At 45.6% G+C, this 22535-nt stretch overlaps 1 protein-coding gene and 1 long non-coding RNA gene across 3 annotated transcripts in view; one reads left to right on the top strand and one right to left on the bottom strand.

The window, feature by feature from the left end:
- The window catches only part of VOPP1 (VOPP1 WW domain binding protein), a 105283-nt gene that overhangs the window by 65630 nt on the left and 17118 nt on the right, over positions 1-22535 (top strand). The window contains exons 3-4 of one of the 2 annotated variants that reach the window (XM_038562627.1): positions 11988-12065; positions 17095-17231. In XM_038562627.1, coding sequence (XP_038418555.1) covers positions 11988-12065; positions 17095-17231 — 215 coding nt within the window. Of the gene's footprint in view, positions 1-11987; positions 12066-12425; positions 12788-17094; positions 17232-22535 lie in introns of those variants that run through there. The other variant, XM_038562628.1, reaches the window with a different exon arrangement.
- Positions 7063-11888, bottom strand: LOC119864157. Its single transcript, XR_005373047.1, has 3 exons — positions 11751-11888; positions 9360-11582; positions 7063-8058 (listed from the first exon to the last, which is right to left on the bottom strand). It is a non-coding gene; the product is annotated as an uncharacterized LOC119864157 (long non-coding RNA).

The raw sequence follows: 22535 nt of genomic DNA, 5'->3' as shown, positions 1-22535 counted from the left end.
GGCCAGCCTGGGCCATCTTACCTGCCTGCCAGAGTTGGAGGTGCCAAGATTAGTTCCGGGGGGCACTGAGACACAAGGCCACCTCTGATGATTAGGAGGTGCTGGTGTGCACTGTCCCTCCCTTTTCTGTTGTCAGACCCTAAGCCTATTGGAGAGTTTCCATCTCTGCCAGGTCAGCTGGACTCCATGTGCCCCGCTGTCCTCCCAGAAGCACTGGGAGTTTCAGGGATGTGCAGAGTGGAAAGGAGTGGTGGGGATAGGGAGCAGGTGTGCTTCCCTCACTGTGCTTCATCTGCATGCCCCTTTACCTAACCCTTTAGTTGTGCCATGATGAGGCAGCTGAGCATAGCCTTTGCATAGCAGCCTTGGGAGGGGTGTGTCCGGTCTAGTCTGGGGACAGACATTCTAAGGAACAATTTTTCTTCTTTCTCTGTTCTTATTGTTGGGCTTATCACGGAAGATTCTTGGTATAAGATAGAGGTATTTTCTTGCCCTCAGAGCAGGGAGAAATACTTCCCTGGTTACCCAGCCTTAAGATCGCTAGACTCCTGCTGTGGTCTGAATGTTTCTGTCCCTCCCCGCAAATTCCTATGTTGAATCCTAACTCCCAGAGGTGTTGGTATTAGGAAGTGAGGACTTTGGGAAATGGTTAGGTCATGAGAGCTGAGCCTTTGTGAATGCTTTTATAAAAGAGGCTCTAAAGAGGTCCCTTGCTCCTTCCACCATGTGACGGAGGACACAGGAAGAAGGTACCAGTTATGAATCAGAAAGAGGGCCCTCATGAGAACATGATCATTATCATTGATCTTGGACTTCCCAGTCTCCAAAGCTGTGAGAAATAAATTTATGTTGTTTATTACCCACCCAGTCCGTGGTATTTAGTTATAGCAACCCAAATGACCTAGGACAACCCTCTGTGAAACATATTGGTATTTTGATAGGAATTACATTGAATTTGTAGTTTGCTTTGTGTAGTATGGACATTCTTACACTATTAATTCTTCCAATTCATGAGTATTATATGTACTTTTAATTTTTTGTGTGTGTTGTCTTTATTTCATCAGTGTTTTATAGTTTTCAGAGTAGAGGTCTTTCACTTTCTTGGTTAAGTTTATTCCTAAATATTTTATTCTTTTTGGTGCAATTGTAAATGGAATTTTTCTTCATTTCTCTTTCTGCTACTTCATTATTAGCATACAGAAATGCAACATATCTGTGTATTAATTTTGTATCCTTCAACTTTAATGAATTTATTACTTCTAATAGTTTTTTTTCTTTGTAGAGTCATTAAGGTTTTCTATATATAACTTCTTTACTTATTCCTTACCAATTTGGATATCTTTTTTTTTTTTTTTTCCTGTCTGATTGCTGTGGCTAGGACTTTCAGTACTATGTTGAATAAAAGAGGTAAGAGTGGACATCTTCTTGCTCATCTTAGAGGAAAAGCTCTCAGTTTTTCACCATGGAGTATGATGTTAGCTGCGGAATTTTTATATATGGGCTTTATTGTGTTGAGATAGGTTTCCTCTAAATCCACTTTGTTGAGAGTTTTTATCATGAACAGATCTTGAATTTTGTCAAATGCTTTTTTCTACATGTATTGAGATGATTGTGTGGTTTTTATCCTTCATTTTGTTAATGTGGTACATCACATAGGTTCATGTGTGAATGTTGAGTCATCCTAGCATCCCTGGAATAAATCCCACTTGATCATGGTCAATGAGCCTTTTAATGTATTCTTGAGTGTGGTTTGCTAATATTTTGTTGAGTTTTTACATCTATGTTCATCAGAAATATTGGCCTGTAGTTTTCTTATTTTGCGGTGCCCTTGTCTGATTTTGGCTGACCTCGTAGAATATATTTGGAAGTTTTCCTTCCTCCTATTTTTTTGGATTAGTTTGAGGAGAATAAAATGTTTCATGGACTTTACCTGTGAATCCATCTAGCACTGAATTTTTGTTTGTTGGAAGTTTTTGATTATTGATTCAATTTCATTACCAGAATTGGTCTGTTCAGATTTTCTATTTCTTTGTAATTTCAGTTATGGAAGATTGTATGTTTCTAGGAATTTATCCATATCTTCTAGGTTGTCCAGTTTCTTAGCATATAATTTTTCATAGCAGTCTTTAATAAACCTTTGCATTTCTGTGATGTCAGTTGTTACTTCTCTTTTCTTTCTGATTTTATTACTTTTTTTTCTCGATGGGTCTTGCTAAAGGTTTGTTGATTTTATCTTTTCTAAGAACCAGTTTTTTGTTTTATTGATCTTTTCCTTTTTAATTTCTAGTTTATTTATTTATACTCTGATCTTTATTATTTCCCCCTCTTATTGATTTGGGGCTTTATTCATTTTTTTGCCTACTGTCTTTAGATGTAAAGTTCGATTGTTTGAGATTTTCCTTATGTCTTGAAGGAGACCTATATCACTATAAATTCCTCTCCTAGAACTGCCTTCACTGCATCCCAAAGACTGTGGACCATTGTATTTTCTTTTTTATTTGTCTCCGTGTATTTTTTTCTTTCCTCTTTGATTTCTTCATTGACCCCTTGGCTTTTTATTCTCTACATATTTATGTTTTTTCCATTATTTTTTCTTGTAATTGATTTCTATTTCATACTGCTGTGGTCAAAAGAAATGCACCATATGATTTCAGTATTCTTCAATTTATGGAGATTTGTGGCCTAACATGTGAGCTATCCTAGAGAATGTTCCATGTAAATAAACTTTTAAATAATTCATCAGGTAGCAAAAATGGATTTGAATAGACATAAGGCTATGCTTTTTAATATTCCACTAATATGATATATTAAAAGATAAACTGAGGCATATTAGAATTCTTAAGAGTTTATTTGAATAAACATCGATTCAAATTGGGCAGTCTCAAAGTAGTTAGGAGCACTCCACCAACAGGAGGTTGGGGCAAGGATTTTATAGAGAAGCCAAGCAACGAAATTATTTAATTGGCTGTGATTTAAGTGGTTGCACAAACAGCTGACTGTTTGTGAGTGATTGTTCTTAACCTTCAGGCATTTATAGGAATTGACTGGCTTACATAGGCCCTAAATCCACCTCAGTTTAATGGCCTCCTTATTTGATTATTTTAACAGATGTCTTATATATTTCAATACAGGTTTTGCTTGGTCGCATTATATAATACAATATATATAATTATATGTTATAATTATATAATGCAATATGTAAAATATATATATATATATAAATGGTATTGCCTATCTTATCATCCATGAATCCAAACGAGTTCTCCATATATCTGGAGATATATATATATTCTCCATATATCTGGTCCCAGGAGTTTGGAGAAAGGATTTTAGTATGCCCCACTACCCAATAAACATCTTTTTACATATTGAATCTTAATGTGGTAGAACTTATTTTTATCAGGGGATAATTTTGCAAAAATAGAATTGTGTTAGCAAAGGCTATGCTTATTTTATATTTTAATAAACATTGCCAGACTAATATCCCAAAAGTTGTCATGATATAATCAGCCAAGCATATAGAAGAGTTAAGTATTTCCAACTATCCTAGCTAGCACTGGGTGTAATATTGTAATCAAAGTATCCTTTGTAGTCTGAGTTCATTTTACCTACTGTGCTGTTCCATCTAGGGAGTCTCCTGTCTATTGTATTGTTAGTTCTGCCTAAGGCAAAACACTTATGATGTACCAGGAACCATGGCACATGGGTAGTACCTAAAGGAATGAAATAGGGTTGCTCTTAGGCTCGGGGTCCGGTGTGGAGGACAGATGCTATTAGCTGTGAATGGTAATATTGTACATGATGAGAGCTGTATGAATGGGAGCAAAGGGAGGATCATGGTGTATGGGAGAGAATGAGGGGATGGTGTTAGGGAAGACTCCACAGAGCTGACCTTGGAAAGGTGAAGAGCAGTTTTAGGGGCTTTAGTGAAGGTGTACGACATGGAAGTATGAAGATACATCATATATTTGGGGAACCACAAGGCTAGAGTTTATAGGGTGCCTGGCAGGTGGCAGGAGATAAGATGGAAAAATGAAGGTGAGGCTCACTGAGAAGAGTCTGAGTGGTTGAGACTTCCTTCTGCACAGTGCATCAGCTTGGTCTTTCAGAAAGCTGCCAGGACGGTACAGGGGTGAGGAGGTTGTTGCTGTAGTGAGGGCAAAATATGGAAGATCTGACTCTTGTAGTGTAAAGAGAGCTAAAGAACGAGTGATGGGCTAAATAATATTTCACAGAAGAATCAATGTGGGGGAAAAAGGGAGCCAGTTGCTCAGAGATCTCTAGTTGGACAGACAATGATAGAGACCATGAAAAAAGCAGATTTAGGGAGGAATTAAGCAGAAGAGGGAGGAGGGGATGTCAGGTCTATGCATGTTGAGTTTGAAGTTCTTGCAGAACATCCCAGAAGTATGGACAGTGGAGGCTTTGTTTTTGCAGCTCAGTAGAAAATCCAGAGACAGAGTGTAGATTTAAGAGTTCTGAGCATGTAAATAATAGTTAACCAACTCAAGTAAAAGTAAAGCTGAGAAAGTAAGCCAGGTGTCAGCCTTACTCAGACTGTCATGACTTTGGGCTAATGGGTACTATAATCTGTCTGTTTTCACAATTTTATTGGCACATTCATACCAGTCCATTTATATTTTCCATGCCAGTGCTATTTCAATAAGATGAAGCTTATTATCAGATTTAAATTCTGTAAGATCAAAGGAGGACTTCTATTTTACATTTTCTGTATTAATTCACTATTCTGACCAGAATTTAGTTTTTTAATCTGAAAGTTAACCTGGTGCTAGAGGGATAAGTCCTTTGTTTTTCAGGAGAGAGTTGAATAGAACTGATTTTAAGGGATCAGCAGTTTACTGAAAGGAGAAAAGAGGAGAAACCTCTATCCCAGAAACACAAGGTTAGAGTCTTTAAACTTGAAGTTAGCAAAGGTCAGCAGCAGTTTAAAGCCTTGGTCCATTTTACTTTATCTCTTCACCTCAATTCTGGGTGTCCCTACTCTGTGGCAGGAGTGATTCGAGGGCCAGATTGAACGAGCCCTTTGCCCATTATGATAAGCATTTATAGTATTCTCTCCCATGGTAAAAGTAAGGGTAAAAATTCTCTGGGTAAGTCCCATATACCATGCTAAGTACAACCAGTTCTGGTTTATTCAAGTTTGAGATGTTTTCTCTTAAAAGTTGTGTCTCTGGATCCCTGGGTGGCTCAGCGTTTTAGTGCTGCTTTCAGCCCAGGGGGTGATCCTGGAGACCCAGGGTCTCCACGTCGGGCTCCCCGCATGGAACCTGCTTCTCCCTCTGCCTGTGTCTCTGCCTCTCTCTCTGTGTGTCTCTCATGAATGAATGAATGAATGAATGAATAAAAAAAATAAATCATATATATATATATATATGGTAAAAAAGTTTGTTACCAGGGGATGCCTGGGCTGCTCTGTGGTCGAGCATCTGCCTTAGGCTCAGGTTGTGATCTGGGGTCCTGGGATTGAGTCCCACATCACGCTCCTCACAGGGAGCCTGCATCTCCCTCTGCCTTTGTCTCTGCCTCTCTCTCTGTCTCTCGTGAATAAATAAATAAAATCTTTAAGAGAAAAAAAAGCTTGTTACAGGAAGGTAGAATTAGTGATGAGTCATAGAGTTTAGGATGATAGACTCAATGTTGGGCAAGAGATGGTTGTGACTCATTGATATGCATCTGGAAGTGATGCTTCAGGGAATTAGTGGGAATCCTGAAATGTCACAAAGATCACATATGACCTTTTTTAGGAGGGAAGGAGCAGAAATACTCAGGATGTCAATATGTGTAGGAAGCAAGCAGCCCCGCACGCTTAGATTTTAAAAGGCATATGGGGAAAGACTAAAAGTGGGTTTCTGACCTGGGGCAGTTGCTCCAGTGGTCAGCTTCTCAGTGGAGGCTTCAGGAGAATCATCTAGATGAGATTAAAGGGATATTTTGTGATTGCTTGCAACTAATTAGGGTTTGCCCCTCTAATGTCCTGTGAAATCGGGCTGAGTTTTTTAAAGGGACCATAAAACTGGGAGATCTGTGACTTGACAGTGAGCCAGAGTTTCTTTCATTTTTTTTTTTTTTTAAGATTTATTTATTTATTCATTCAGAGAGAGCGAAGAGACAGAGGCAGAGGGAGAAGCAGGCTCCCCGCAGGAAGCCCGACGTGGGACTCGATCCCGGATCTCCAGGATCACACCCCGGGCTGCAGGCGGCGCTAAACTGCTGCGTCACCGGGGCTGCCCTGAGCCAGAGTTTCATGGGGACTTTTTTTTTTTTTTTTTTTTTATATGATAGTGAGAGAGAGAGAGAGAGAGAGAGAGAGGCAGAGACACAGGCAGAGGGAGAAGCAGGCTCCATGCACCGGGAGCCCGACGTGGGATTCGATCCTGGGTCTCCAGGATCGCGCTCCGGGCGAAAGGCAGGCGCTAAACCGCTGCGCCACCCAGGGATCCCTCATGGGGACTTTTAATAGCCCCTCACACAATAGCTCAGTGATAAAGACAAGGAATTCTGATATAAATAAATAGGCCAGTTAAGTGGATTTGTAACTGGTGTGAGAGCTGTACCTATACAATTATGATTAATAAAATGCTAACATGGAAGTAAGGTCTCTAATGGAGTTCAGCTTTAGCTCCATCCTCAATACTCCGATTTGAATGACAATATGGAATTGCTGTAGCAAACATACTCAAGGTTGTAAGGAGAGGTCTTGAATCCTTTATTTTCTTTCCTTTCTAAGTAAATATATAATTCAATTATTGCTTTGTTTTTATCCAGGCAGTGAACCTATCTGATTGGTCAGCATCTAAGATGGCTGATTAGAAGACCACTTAGTGGTGGGTTGGTACTGCACCTGCCAGGGTGCTCACGCTCCCCCTCCATCTGCAGACTGCTAAATTTTAGTGTACACCCCTGCCCACCTCCCAACATTCCATGCAGTTAGGCCACGACTCACTTAGCAGGGTGGATTTCTTTCTTTCTTTCTTTTTTTTTTTCTTCCTTTGATTTACTTGTTCCAGGCAGCCTGCTGGACTTTGGGAAGATCTCTGGTTCTAGATTTTGGCATTAAGGTGTGGAAAGAGTCCGCTTCATGCTCAGACCCAAGCCTTAGTCTCTACCAGGTCTTACTGTGCCATTATTGGACACTGCCATGCATGTCATCTGCTGTGGGGCTGTGGCAGACAGAAGGAGCAGGATGGGCTTGGTAGTGTTGGACATTCTTGGGTCCCAAGAAAACTTGACTTGGATTCTTCACGTAAATGACAGAAAACTAGTAGGAATCATGAATGCCTGGGTGACAGCACGAAGTTCTCCAAGCTCCAGACTGACCGACATAATGGACCAGATTTCAGACATGAAATTTAATCATGGGAATTCTTTTATTTTATTTTTAAAGATTTTATTTATTTATTCATGACAGACACAGAGAGAGGCAGAGACACAGGCAGAGGGAGAGAAGCAGGCTGCATGCAGGGAGCCCGACGCAGGACTCGATCCTGGGTCTCCAGGATCACACCCTGGGTCAAAGGCAGTGCCAAACCGCTGGGCCACCAGGGTTGCCCAGGGAATTCTTTTAGATGGTGATAGGGCTACTTATTCTGCAATGGTCCGTGTAAGGCAGGAAGGGGAGCAGTGAGGGCCAGACATGGATTCTGTATGGGGAAGAATGCCCTGTAACCATCAAAGGTGTGCACTTCAGGAGACCCTGCAGTAGGGAATGGACAGCTTCTGTGTGAGGAGGTAGAAAGGAAACTCCATCACGATGATAGTCAGAGGCTGGAGTCCTTCATGCAAGTAAGGCCTAGAGCTCTTCAAGCTCTTACAGAGAGATTTCCCAAATGTGTTGGGCAGGCCGAGGATCAAGCTGACCTCTGTTCTGTCCCCCCAGAGTTTCATGTACCTTTTAGAGTTTTCTCCAAACCTTGTGGGGCTGAGTTTAGTTTTTCCAAGAAATCCAGTTTCTCTCAGATTATTGAGGGTCTCTGATAATGTGAATTTACCTCCTGAATCTAACTCAGTCTTCTTCAGGCATCTGCTGTGTGCTTTGCTCTGTTGGGAGCAAACATGATAATAAAAGTAGTATCAGAAGCAAGTCTAGATATCAAGATACACAAGGCATAAAATGCAGGAGACTAGGCCACTGTCAAACTAAGAAACTTGGGATTCGGCAAAAAAAAATGTTGTATTGGCAGAAACTTAGAAGGGAATGGTTTGCGGAGACCTAATCCAGCAGGTAATGGAATAGATTAGCATATTTAAATAACACAATGTTGATGGGAATTTACTTAAAACTCTAACGTTGTCATTTGTGAACCATGCCCTGTTCTTTACTGAATACTAAAAAAACAAACAAAAAAAACCCAGACCCCACAAACTCCATCTCTAGACCTCCACTCTGAATACTTAACTGATATATTGTTTTTTTTTTTTTTTTTTTTTAATTTTTTATTTATTTATGATAGTCACAGAGAGAGAGAGAGAGAGAGGCAGAGACACAGGCAGAGGGAGAAGCAGGCTCCATGCACCGGGAGCCTGACGTGGGATTCGATCCCGGGTCTCCAGGATCGCGCCCTGGGCCAAAGGCAGGCGCTAAACCACTGCGCCACCCAGGGATCCCTTAACTGATATATTGTTAAAGGTTTTATTTATTTATTTATTATTTATTTATTTATTTATTTATTTATTTATTTATTTATTTATGATAGTCACAGAGAGAGAGAGAGAGAGAGAGGCAGAGACACAGGCAGAGGGAGAAGCAGGCTCCATGCACCGGAAGCCCAACGTGGGATTCGATCCCAGGTCTCCAGGATCGTGCCCTGGGCCAAAGGCAGCCGCTAAACCGCTGCGCCACCCAGGGATCCCCCTAACTCATATTTTACTTGATATACCAGATGCTGAGATGATTTTCCATGAATCAGTTTAAATTTTTTTATTTTTGATTTTTTAAATTTATTTATGATAGTCACACACACACACACACACACAGAGAGAGAGAGAGAGAGAGAGAGGCAGAGACACAGGCAGAGGGAGAAGCAGGCTCCATGCACCGGGAGCCCAATGTGGGATTCGATCCTGGGTCTCCAGGATCGCGCCCTGGGCCAAAGGCAGGCGCCAAACTGCTGCGCCACCCAGGGATCCCCCATGAATCAGTTTAAATACAAATTACCATTTCACATCATGTGAAAGAGTTAATATATCAACATCTGGCCATTCTTCTTTACTACAAAGATTCTGTGACTCCATTAACATTGAATGTGCTCTGCTCTGCTGTGTTATCCTTTTCTGCTCTTGAGATTTAGACTTGACGGCTAAGAGCACATGTCCGATGTCCGATGGCCAGACGCCCTTACCTCCTGGACAGCACCAAGTGTGACGTATGCTTACTTCTTAGCCGCCTGAAACTGCTGAGGGAGCCGTCCTGTTCTATTTGTATCTCATTGCTGCTCTAACATTTCTAACTTGTGGCAGATATGCTTCCACACATATGCTTCCTTTTACATTATGTATCCTCAGGACCTCACCACCTATCGTTTGCTGGAGGAGAGAGGCGGGGCAGTCTCATTTTATCTCTGTAATGTAGTTAATTACAAATTCACACCGCCTATTCTGACCTCATCAGAAATCTGTTTGGATCATGGGGTACAGTGAAGAACACCTGGCTCTCAGGGCACAGTTCCAGGGACCCATTGGATGTACATGCTGTTTTCACATCTTTGAAGCTGTTTGTGTCTTTCAGGATCCTAGACTTAAAATTTAGATACATTGAAGAGTAGATTTAGTGAAGAGTGGTGTTTGTTCCTTTCTACGGTAAGTCTGAGGTGGCACGCAGAATAGTATAGCTCAAGGAGGGAAATTCCATTCTGTTGTCTCTGTCCTGATTTATTCTGCATCCAACACAGTGAAGGTAAGACGCCTGGTTAGTCTTGAGCTGTCTTTAGCTGGAACGCCTGTGCCATTTCAGAGCTGGGCCCCAGGCGCCCTGATGTGTCAGATGAGGGCTTATTTAGTATGCTGGCCTGCCTGCTAATGTTTACTGCTTTCGATTCAGCTCCCTGTACACTTAACATTCCTTTTATAATCACAGCTGCTTGAAATGCCAGTAGGTATGTTCTTAGGGCTCCAATTTTTGCCAGCAGGTTCACTGGGAAAAAAAAAGTAGCAGAAAGAAAGGGGGCACAAGTTTCACTCCATGGATAATTACGTGTTCCTTCAAGAGGTTGGCACTCGTCAGCATCCACCCTGGGAGCCGGTCCAGGAGTGCAGATGAGCAACAAGTATGCTTGGAGTGAATGGGTCTTCAGCTAACCAAGGGAGCATAAAAGATGCTCTGTTTGGAGAAAAGAAAGCAGATAATCAGTTGACAACACATATTTACTGTTAGTGTTCCAAATTTGGATCCTGAAAAGTAAGAGCTGAGCACTTAGATGTTGAGTCTTGCCAACAGAGAGTAATTTGAATTAGAACTCCAAGTCATGGGCAGCCCGGGTGGCTCAGCGGTTTAGCGCTGCCTTCAGCCCAGGGCATGATCCTGGAGACCTGGGATCAAGTCCCATGTCAGGCTCCCTGCATGGAGCCTGCTTCTTCTTCAGCCTGTGTTTCTGCCTCTCTCTCACTCTCTCTCTCCTTTCTGTGTATTCTCATGAATAAATAAATAAAATCTTTAAAATAAAAAAAACAACACCAAGTCATTATACTTCTATCTTGATTCTCAGGCCAAGGGCAGTGTGAGCACGTGTGTACGTGTGTGTATGTGTGTGTGTACGTGTGTAGAATTTGAGACAAGAGGCTTGTAAGGGTTCTTGTCCTGTGTGTTTTTTCTAATCTGGGAAATAGGATGCTGCAGGGGCTTAGGTTTCAAAGTCGCAAATGCTTGCTTGTAAGTATAGCTGTGAAGGAAGCACTTAATCAAATTCAGCTCTTGAAAGATGATCCGTTCACCAGATGTTTATCCCGGTACCTGCCTTCCTTTTTTATACCAAGTTTATGCTTACCAGAGTTGGGTGGACTCCCTGAGTGTACCCTTAGCTCTGGCTGTCCTCGAGGCAGGTTTAGTTATAGTTAGGGGCGAAACCCAGAGGGAAGGACACGGGAAACATCATGGTGGCAAAGGTCGTAGAGCAATGGAGGGATTAACAGTCTCATTTCTCCGAAGGCGCAAATACCTGCCGTCTGTATTCTCCACCCCTCCACAGCCGCTTCCTGCCCTCCTTCAGGAGGTGCTCAGGAGTAGGCAGGTGAGCAGGGACATTCCCACTTGAGAAGGCCTTCGTGAGAGTTGCATCTTCTAGAAATTCATCACTGCAGGGCATCTTCTGGTAGAATTAGGAATAAAACTGCAATAGCCGCTTGACCAGAGTGACCCAGGCAGGAGTCCGGCATCGTTGGCAGCAGGAAGTGACCGCCTAGTTGGAAACTTGAAACTTGAAAGCGGCCCTGGACCCAACGGGAGGAGAAAGCAGCTCATCCAGACACGCCAGAAACTTGAGCTTGTCCGCTTTTGGAGCTCGCACCTCAGAAGCCTTGGAGAAACATCCTTGGGTTGTGACCTGGTCCACACACGTCTGCATGGGTGTCTATGTGAAGACACGAGATAACAGTTCTTAGATGTGACGCCCTGTTTTTCTTCAAGTCCGCATAAGCGTGATGGCCTTAAAACTTAGCACTTTAAAGGGGTCCTGCCCTCCCCCCCGCGTATTCTGGGGGAAAATGCAAAAATGCAGTTATGGGGAGCTGAGGCTCACCGAGGCTGAGTGACTTGCCAGAAGCCCCCCACCCTCAGGTGGCAAGACCGGGACGGACGTCGTCTGGTTCCGCTCCCCGGGCTCGCGGGGCCGCACCCCTCCTCCGAGCCTCGTCAGGGGGTCCGGGTCCCAGCCGTGGAGGCGGGTCCGCGGGGCCGCACGGTGGGGCCCGGGGGGGAGGGGGGCGTCCCGGCGGCCCCGGGCCCTGAGCAGCCTCCGCCCTCTCTGTCTCCTCAGATGCCGCCCGTACGAGGACTGCTGTGGCTCCCGGTGCTGCGTGCGGGCGCTGTCCATCCAGCGGCTGTGGTACTTCTGGTAGGTCCCGCCCCTCCCGGGGAGCGCAGGCCCCGCCTCCCGGAGCGGCGCCTCTTACGGCGCGGACCACGCGCGGACCACGGCGTCCTCCGGCCGGCTCGTGGCCGTGACCCAGCGCCGCTCCGAGGCCAGGCGGCCCGCCGGCCACCTTCCAGCCCCGCGAGGGACGGCAGAGCGGCCGGACGCCCGGACTGCGGAGCGGGGCCCGGGCCGTGGCCGACGGGGCGCACCTCCCCTCGATACCGGGGCCGCCCCCTGCCGCGCCTCTGAAACGGCCGCGAGGACGCCACGGGGTCGGGGTCAGCGCCGGCGGGGCGGGGCGGGACGGGGCCGGATGTGCCGGAAGGCGGGTGGGCGGGCACTTCCGGCGCGCAGCACCCTGCCCCGCCCCCCGGGGGACCCCGCAGCGCCCTGCTGACCTCGGGCTCCGCCGTTTCTGGCTTCCGAGGCCTCGAGGACTCTTACTAATAAGCACGTCGCAGCGGCCACGTGAAACGTTGTGTGAGGTTTTCTGTTTCCCTTCCGACCGCCGGCCCCAGGCCGCGGTTACGGAAAACACCGGTGAGCGGGCTCCGCGGCTCCGAGGCTGCCTTCGGGTCACGGCGCACCCTGGCCTGGCCGCCGCTGGGGCTGGCGTTGACCTCTCCGGCCTCCGTGTCACTACTTCCGGCCAGCCCCCGGAGCCAGGTGCCATGCTGGTGCCTAAAACTCTGTAAGAGAAGGTAATTTTTTTTTTTTTAATTTAAGCCTAAGATTTTCTAAGTGTCTCCATCTCTGGGTGCGCTTCAAGGTGGAGTGGACCAGGACGGGAGGACCAGGAGGGGCGGCACTTCAAGCTTTGCCTAGCCTCATGGATCCTTCCCACCAGTTTTCCCCCAGGGGGCCTTGCAGTACGAGGAGGCAGGACTGTCTGGGGGTAAGAATCCTGAAATAGGAAGTTATGCCACGTGGCCTGAAGCACCAGATGTTCCTCACAGTGAAACGCTCCTCAAAGTTAAAAAAATTTGTCAAGGTTTTGGTATTATGTGATTTTTTTCTTTTTTTTAATTGGGAGTCCAGGGAGTGCCTTGGTGGCTCATTCAGTGAAGCATCTGACTCTTCATTTCAGCGCAGGTCGTGATCTCGGGGTCATGAGATCCAGCCCCATGTTGGGCTCTGCACCTGCTTAGGATCCTCTCTTTCCCTCTGCCCCTACCCTCCCTCAGGGAAAAAAAAAAAAAAAAAAAAAAAATTGAGAGCCTAGGCGAAAGGTGAGGGCCTAGAAACTAAAACACCTTTTGTTAGCTTTCCCAGGAAGCTTTACCTGAACCAGCAGTCAGGTGCCTTTGAACTACTCATCAGAATCACTTGTTAGAGTTGGGGTGCATTGGTAAGATAGCACGCAGGGAGTTAGTGGGACCCCTACACAGAGACATCTCGTGAGGGCCATCAAATCAGAGGATCCAGATGCGGGAAGATGTGGTCAAGTTATAAGTGTTGAGATTCTGACAACAGGTTCTCTATAGCCAGAGAACTCCTCGAGGTATAATTTTTTTTTTTAAGATTTTATTTATTTATTCATGAGAGAGACAGAGAGAGAGAGGCAGAGGCACAGGCAGAGGGAGAAGCAGGCTCCATGCAGGGAGCCCGACATGGGACTCGATCCCAGGACTCCAGAATCATGCCCTGGGTGGAAGGCAGGCGCTAAACTGCTGAGCCACCCCAGCTGCCCTCAAGGTATAATTTTGAGGGGTGCCAGCTAAAGTCAAAGGATGCCTGGGTTCTGCTCCAAGCCCTCCTCCTCTCAGTAAACATGAAGTGTCTGGTGTGTACCAGGGTCCCGTGGAGAGGCATCTCCCGTAGTCAGGCTCCTAAAAGGCACAGATGTCTCAATAGGTAATTGTATGTAGAGAGTTTTAAACCAGTGTCCTGGAGACACAAGATGGAGCCTCTGATGCCAGAGAAGTTGGGAAGAGCTGGCAAAGCTTCTGACCTCGGGTCTCAGAGAGGGTGTTCTGTGCAAAGGACCCACATGTTGATGGGACAGAGCTAAGAAGAGCCAAAGTGGTGAGAGTGTCAGGAAACTCATGTGGGGGGGCAGGTGTTTGGGAGAGAGGCACAGGGATGGGAATATGGAGCTGGACATAGAGGGAAGGAAGGGCTGCTCTCCTGGGTCCCACCTCGTTTCTGAAGACTTCTGTCTCCTTACATAGAACAAAGGTTTAAGATGAAAATGCTTTCAAAAGGCCCTGCCAGTTCTAAAAAATTTGACTCACACGGTGTGAATGAAATCATGAGGATTAGAAAAACTAGACCAGTAGCACCTTTGGTAGAGCTGGAAAGCACACTGGGAAGGGTTAGCGAGGTGCATGAGGCCTGCTGCGGGTGCCTCCCACTCCGGAGACACAAGATGGAGCCTCTGATGCCAGAGGCATGCACCTGGGTCTGCATAGGCCTGGGAAGAAGTGCACCTGGCAGGGTTAGTGTGGTGCATGAGGCCTGCTGCAGAGCGCCGCCACTCCAGGGAGCTGAATGCACCTGGGTCTGCATAGGGACAGTGCATTCAAGGAGAGAACCAAGTGTTGGGGGGAGGGCAGGAAGGAATTGGAAAAAACAACTTGAGCTGAACAAATCAGACTACTTTCGACAATAGAAAAGGCAGAAAATTCCTGTCTTAATCCTGGAAAGCTCCCCAAACCTGCTCAGCAGTGAAAAGGAACTTGTAGAACACCATCCTCAGTACTTCAAAGAACTGCCTCTCTTCCTCTACCACTCCTGTTCCCTAACTGAGGTCCTGCTTTCTCTCTTTCAATATTACTATAAATTCATTTTGCTGCCCCCTTATCAGTTTCTCTCTTAAAATAAGTTCTTTCAGAGTAATATTTCAATGAGGAATGACTCTGATGATGACTGATACCTAAGCTGGCCATTGGTCCCCTGCCATGTGACTTTGCCCTGTCCCTGCCTTGTACTTACTTTATATCAGTCTAAAGTATGAGGTGCGATATCGTTCTTACTTGGCTAGCAAAAGAATAATTCCTTTTGATAGTGTAATCCGCATGGCAGCTTATCTCATGGAAGGGACCCATATCTCTCAGAGGTCTTGTGCATTTTCTAATCCAGGCGCCGGGTCTCTTAGGAGTAAGTGGCAAGGTTATTTGAAAAGGTAAACCTTTGTGGACAGTCAGCCTCTCTATGCTTCATATTCCTGCTCAGATACTTAGAGTTGGACCCACTGTTGAATGTACGATTATAATTGAGTCCACCAGAGGGAAATTGGTTTTAAGAGCTCGAACGGCTCCCTGTGTGATTCCAGCATCTCAGTGGTGAGATGCCAGGCCCCTGCACCGTGGAGCTCCTTTAGCTCCCCGGCCATGCTCTGGGGCCTCTCGCCTGCCTAGCTTCCTGCTGGAGCATAGATGCTGTTCTTTCCAGCCAGAACGTGCCTTGCCTCCTCTTCAACTTGCCTCTTTTCTTTCCATTCTTCAGAACTCAGCTCGGATGTTGAAGGAAAAGAAGTTTTTCTGATTGCCTCGCTATAATACCTACCCTTGTTTAAAACCTGTTGCACTGAATTGTACACTTAAAATTGGTGACAAGGGTCAATTTTATATGTATTTCACCATACACCCCCCCCTTGATTGCACCTTAATTTTTCTTTCTTAGCACTTACTAGAGTTGTAAATCACTGATTTTGTAAATTTGTTGTTTGCTGTTCTCCTCTACTAGAACTCAGGTTTAATGGGTTGAGAGGGACCTCACCATATTCTCTGTAATGCATAGCATGGTGCTGGGAGCAGAGCAGATGCTTAAAATTGTTCAGTGAATAATGAATTAGAAGACAGGTCAGAGAGCCACAATTTCTGCCCTTTCCTGAATAATTTCCTGTCCTATGCCTCTGAACTATCTTCCTACTCCACGTTCCTACTATCTTCCTACTCCACGTTCCAAGGTTGTCCAGTAAATACTGATTGACTTATCAGTGAATAAGTGTCTTCTTACACTTAACATCATACTAATAAAGTCTTTATCATCTGCCTTTTTTCTTAAATTTCATGTATGTATGGCCAGACTCCTTTAAACCATGGCACAGCCGGCTCTGCTGCATGTTCGTCTTTCACAAGGCAGTATGCTGCCCACATAGTATGGCTATACTGGCTGAGGTTCTGGAGGGTTGCATGAGTCCCATCGTAATGTCAGGTCTGAGATATGCAGGAGCTTCCCAGCCATGTCTGTGCAGGACAGACAGCTTGGCTCTTCTCAGAACGACTTCCCTTGTTTCAGGAAGAAAAGGTATGGTGCAAATGTGAGGTGGGAAGAAGCCATGCAGTCGTTTATTGAATGCCAGCAGTGTGACCATCTCTGAGAACTCCTAGATGAGCTGGACAGAGGTCCTGTCATCAAAGCATTCAGCTCTACTGTTCGTTAGATTTTAAGATCACAGTAGGGGAATGTCAGCCATACCTAGAGATTTTATATATGCAGCTTTTCTATTGACTGTGAGTATTTTTTCTAGTCCTGTAGTTTTTTCTATAATGAGGGTGTGCTCTAGGAAGGTCACCATTTAAAATTTCTTTGGGAATATTCACGTTACAATGAAGAGAAAACTGCTAGGAAGGATAAATGTGCTTGTCCTTGTTGCTTCCTGGGCAAAGAATGGAAAACGGAGGACATGGACAGTGAGGCAAAAGCCGGATTGGCCGTGGCCTTGTGTTCAAACATTGAGATTGAGGTTGAGAAGGCATCTCCTGTTTTGACTAAAATGACCGAGTTGAGGTGAGAGCTATGGACGGTAAGTGCTTGTACCAACCCTTCGAAGGCAGCTGACCATTTGGAGCTGAGAACTCTCCCTTAGCTTCTCAGTGTGAGTTCCATTCGGGGGCATCCCAGAAGTCCACCCAGGAACGTCCGGGGGGAGATGTGAGGGGAAGGCCAGCCTGAGGAGCCAGGTGCTGAGCCCCGCCCTGTGGCCCCCTGCCCTCGGGATCGCCGAGCCCCCCGGCCCCCCGATCGGCCCTGAGCACCACCTCACCACTGTGCTCTTGCTCAGGTTCCTCCTGATGATGGGCGTGCTCTTCTGCTGCGGAGCCGGCTTCTTCATCCGGAGGCGCATGTACCCCCCGCCGCTGATCGAGGAGCCTGCGTTCAACGTGTCCTACACCAGGCAGCCCCCAAACCCCGCTCCAGGTCAGCCCACCCCTCTGTCCTTGTCTCTCCTCTCTGCAGTTTTTGTGTCTCTGCAAGCATTTAAAAAGGTCCCTGCTATCGGATATGCTAAGAAGAATAAATTCAGGCCATATTTATTCAATTAAGTTCCGGTGATCAACCTTACTGTGCATTTGTGCTAATGAAAAGTGTGGATTGTATTTCTAATATGTTTACCTAATTAGTGGTGCACCTTTTATGCAGTTCATATATGCATATAGTTTGCTCTTTTTCCTTAAAAAATCATAGCATGTATAAATTTCTATGTACAAACAGCAGTGTCTCTGTCATTCATAATGCATCCGGGCTAAATATTAATGATGCTGCTAAATGGTGATTTGCTTAGATATTATGTCATTGCTGATCATTTGTTTTCTCTTGTTTTGCTTTTTATTCATTCATTCAAGAAGCATTTATTATGCAATTTACTAGGATTCTGAGTACTTATAAATAGTGCTGCTCGAGACATTTTTGTATAAGTTACATTTGGCTTAGTTAGGGAATGTTAGTTACCCAAAGTGGTGCCACAGAGTCAAGAAAACTTCGTGGTTTCCTAATTCTTACAAAATTGCTTTAACTTACCTAAAACTCTCAGGTACTATGGTAGGTGAATTCAGGCTTCCCTCAGGACACAGGCTGGCTCCCTGTTAGGGAGGTTACTTGTGAGATGTTTCCCTTCCCTTTGAGGGAACCACCTGAGGAGGAAGGGATAGAGGGGTGGTTAGGCATTGCTCGTTAGAGCTCCCGTTGTTGGGCCACCGTGTGCCGAGGCTCGGTGGCAGGCCTGCCTCCTACACACGCTGCCCTGCTGCTCCCTGTCACTGTTTCCACCTGGAGAGCTGAGGGCGGGGGTTCTCTCTATGGATCGCACACCACACCTCAAGTAGACAGTTCTAGGAGCAGTTCCTGCCGTGGTCTGTATGTCCTAGAGAAGTGCTACATACAGTATAAGGTTTATAGTTAATAGCACTGTTAACTTAAAATTTTGTGAAGAGAGTTGATCGTACATGAAGTGTTCTTATCATCATCATAATAAATATGGGGGTGATGAATAGATTTATGGCATATATTGTGATGATGTCACTGTATATATTTATTTCCAGACTTACCAAGTTGTATACATTAAATATGTTCAGCTTTGTGTAGGTCAGTCATAACTCAAAAAGGTGGTTTAATAAAAAAAAAAAATTAGGGGGATTGAGAGTAAGAAGTTTTCTCTCACCTGTTCACATGAGGACATGCTGTTCTCAAGATGCAAAGGGAGTAGAGATGGACATTTGTTGATTAGTTCTTTTACACCAGATACTCCTTAGTTGTCTTTTTTTTTTAAATCTATTATTTTTTTCAAATGTTACTAAAAGATCTGACTGGTATTTTCTGTAACATTCAGAGGTTGCTGTATGTTAAACTTTCAGAGTAGTCCCACTTTTCACATGTAAGTGGATTTTTATTCTTTCATGTTTGGAAACACTTGAATAGCTTCAAATTTACACTCTAGCACAGGATGAAGTGCAAATTTTTCGGTTGAAATTGAGGAGGGTGCAAAATTTAATTTCATCTGAATTAGCCTAAGTCAGTCCTTTGATTTTTTTTTCTTCCAAGAAAGAAACAGTAGATCAGATGTATGAGTCAAAGATTTATAAATTTCCTCCTTTTTTTCTTTAATCACTATGTTGATTTGTAGTGCGGGGAAAAGCAGTCATGTCACAGATGCAAGACGCCACGTGTCCTTTGTCCACAGTACTGGCCAGGTGTCAGTTCTGTGGTCCCTTTACTGTCAGGGTGAACATGTGGGGGGCATCTGGAGCCCCGGCTGCATGCCACATAATTCTCCTTGAATGTCTATGGCATCTCGTATTTCCAAATGACAGTGCAGCATGTCCCCCATGTGCCGTCTTTCCCCGTCCTGCCTCTTTTCTGCATGCTGGTGCTCCCTTCCTGAGGTCCTCAGCACCCTTATCAACCGCACCCAATAAGTAGGTATCAGATTCTCATTTTATCCCTGAGCTATGGCTGCTGGAAGTTTCCCAGTCACTGATGTCTTCGAGCTCTTTGTCTCCCACAGTGCCACCAGAAAGTTCTTGATGAAAAAAAAAAAATTAGAAAGCACATAGGTCATATTATTCTTTTGCTTTAAGGTTCTCTGCTCACTTTGCTACCAGCACGTCCACACTCAGCCAAGGACTCAACATCCTTTACAGCCTCATCCCTCCGCCCACGGACTTGCTTCTGCTCAGTGCCCTATGTCAGCCACTTGGTCTCTCATAGCCCTGCTGTCTCACTGGACCCCTGCATGTGCCCTCTGTCTGCTGTCTGCCTGGAAAAGGCCCCCTTAGTGAAATTGTCCCAAGCCACATCTTTGTTGCCTTTCCCTTCTGGGTGCTTTGCCAGGTTCTTTAACAGCATTGATTGTAGTGAGTTTTAATCCCTCTTATGTACTTCAGACCCTTACGGAGCCCATGATTCAGTAGGATTACATCTCCGGCACCAGATGGATTCACATCTGCCGGCTGAGTGACCTGGCCAGCCTGGGGTCAGGATTATAGGGGCCACACTCGGAGCCTGGAGCCCTGCCGTGCTTGAATTGCTCGCTCAGCCCATGTATCCGCACAGCTACTAAGGTGCAGCAGGTACATGGGACACTACCCCACAGCCTGGGTTCCAGCCCTCACTCACCCACTTGTGCAGCATTGAGTCATATGCACAACTGGGTGTGAAAGCCTATATGGTGGCACAAATGACCATATAGTCATCAAACGTGGCGAGAGCTACAGAGGCAAATTGAGGATGTGGGGAAGCCATGTATGTGGGAGGCTGTCTGGTGTACAGGTAGGTGGGACTGAATGTTTAAGTGGGGGTGAGCGGAGAAGGAACGAGGGACCAGGAAGTGGGCAGGGAGGACCCTGTGGTCTTCCTTTCACACCAGCCTTTAACATGCCCACCACGTCTCTGGAGCTCCAGTGCTCCAAACAGCTGTTGTTGATGTCCTGTGACCACAGGACCAACTGCAGGACACCACTGAAGGTGGCATAAACATAGGAGCCTCGGGCAGGGGAGTTCCAAATAAAAAAGAGTCTCTTTGTAGACAGCAGAGAAAGACTAGAAAGGCCAGTCAGCAGCTGTTGAGGGAGAAGCACAGCCTCTCAGACATCTCAGGTAGTGTGGTTTGGCCCCATTCTACCTGTGGTTGGAGGCATTCTCAGGAGTGGGGGCCGTTCATTCCCTCCAAGACCTCTCATGATGCACTGACCATTGGAGCAGCATAAGAGCCCATTCACCACTTGTTGAGAGCATTGGTTTTGGTGAATCACCATCTCTCCCATTTGTGTACTTCATACAGGCCAGTAGCAGCATGAGATAGGCAGTCTCGAAATAGACCAGAGTGTCGTATGAGAATAAGACTTGCTGGGAGCTTTGTCCCATCACTCAATAAACTTTGCTTCACTATTATTCAAAAAAAAAAAAAAGAGAGAGAGAGAGAGAAAGAATAAGGTTTGCTTTTTTGTTCCACGGGAGTCGGCAGTTTCCATAATTTCACTATAAAATCAAAGTCGGTGTCATTTGTTCACAGCGCTGAGCTTGGGAGCAACACAAGTGGTTTGATTTGATTTTTTAGAACTAGTAAAAAAAAAAAAAAATAGGGCCTGTTGGCTTTTCAGTGATTCCAGTGTAGATACCCCCCTCATCCTGTCAGTGGGATTCATCCTCTCTGCAGCTGTTTGTGGAGATCCTGTAGCTCTCAGGGCACCGTGCCCTTGGGAATGTGCAGTATAAAAAGAAGGACATGCAGAGCTTGGCACTCTACGGAGAAACTCAGTGCACTAACGTGACATAGTAGGTTCACAAGGTCACTATTATGTCCAGTGCTCAGGAAAACAGTATCTTCATGAAACACAGAATAGCGTTTGTGGATTTGCTAGGGAAATCTCTTCTGCTGACCTGGGGGAGGGCAAGTGTATTCTGGTGAGCTTTGCTTATTCATGAAGAAGAAACAGCAGAAGGTTTTAGAGAACCTATACTTGTGCACTGGGGGACAGGGAGAGGGTAGCAGCTCATAGCCTGGCATGCAGAGGGGCACACGGTGGTGTTCCAGCTGGGACCAGCAGCCCAGGCCAGTGTGGGTGAGTGAAGAGAGGCAGATCTGTACGCTGCAGAGATGCTCCTAACTGGAGGATTGTGGCAGCATCATGGTTCTAGGGGGCTGATGCAGGTTCGAGCACGACTTGGGGGAAGAGACTGACACACGAGGCGTGCAATTGAAGTTCAGAGGCAGGACTCCCAAAGAAACAAAGGCTGAAGCCCAAGGCTGCATTTAGCTCATTTGAGACTCAAGCTCGATGAGGGGGTATCACAGAAGCTGTGTTTTGGGGAACAAAAAAAGTCAAGGCACCTGAGCAGGCCAGGGTCCAGGTCCTTAGGGTTCTTAGGCACCTGGACAGCCCAAGGTCTGTGAGATCAGAGTGGTCCACTTGTTCTTCCGAGCCTAGGCACTTTCTATGCAAAATGGAATCATATGAAGCAAAGCACTGCTCGTTTTAGTTAATCTTTCTATACAGAGGTGGCCAAAATGCAACTTTACATACAGAGTTCTATAAATGCTGTAGCTCCCCAGATATTTCCACGCCATGCTGCTGGCAGGGGCCATGGATACATCCTCCTGGGTGGAGAGGAGAGATGGACTCCCTTCATTTGGAAAACATGAGCCCATGGGCAGCAGCCACTGTGTTCACACAGGAGGACGGGTGTGGCTAAGATATGGTCACGGCTGCCCTCTGAGAACTTGTAGAATGAGGGGGCGTGCAGGTGAGGACGAGGGTCAAAAGATACAAACTTCCAGTGATAAGGTAAATAAGTTCTGAGGACGTAATGCACAGCATGCTGACCATATATAAGCTGCTAAGAGGGTAGATCTTCAAAGTTCTCATCAAAAAGAAAAAAAATACGTAACTCTGCAAGGCAGTTGATGTTATTGCAGTGATCATTTTATGGTATGAATATATGTAGCAAATCATTATGTTTCTATCTTAAATTTCTACAATGCCCTGTGTCATTATACCTCGATAAAACTGGAAGAAAAAAATAACTTTTCAAACCGTGGCAGAAAACACAAAAGCCTTGGCTAAAGCGGAGCTGTGGGAGGAGAGCTGGGCTGGATTTCAGGGAGACCTGAGCGTTGTTCTCAGCTGAATGTGGTGTGCACCAGATGAAGGTAGGGAAAGGGGTTACGGCGGCCACTGAGGAATGGGTGATTCCCTGTGGCCTCTCTTCTTTCTGGGGTCTCATGTG

The sequence above is a fragment of the Canis lupus genome, chromosome 18, assembly GCF_011100685.1.
Source record: "Canis lupus familiaris isolate Mischka breed German Shepherd chromosome 18, alternate assembly UU_Cfam_GSD_1.0, whole genome shotgun sequence".
Taxonomy (NCBI): domain Eukaryota; kingdom Metazoa; phylum Chordata; class Mammalia; order Carnivora; family Canidae; genus Canis; species Canis lupus.
The sequence above is the reverse complement of the archived record's forward strand: the minus strand, read 5'-3'. Positions and strand labels throughout refer to the sequence as shown.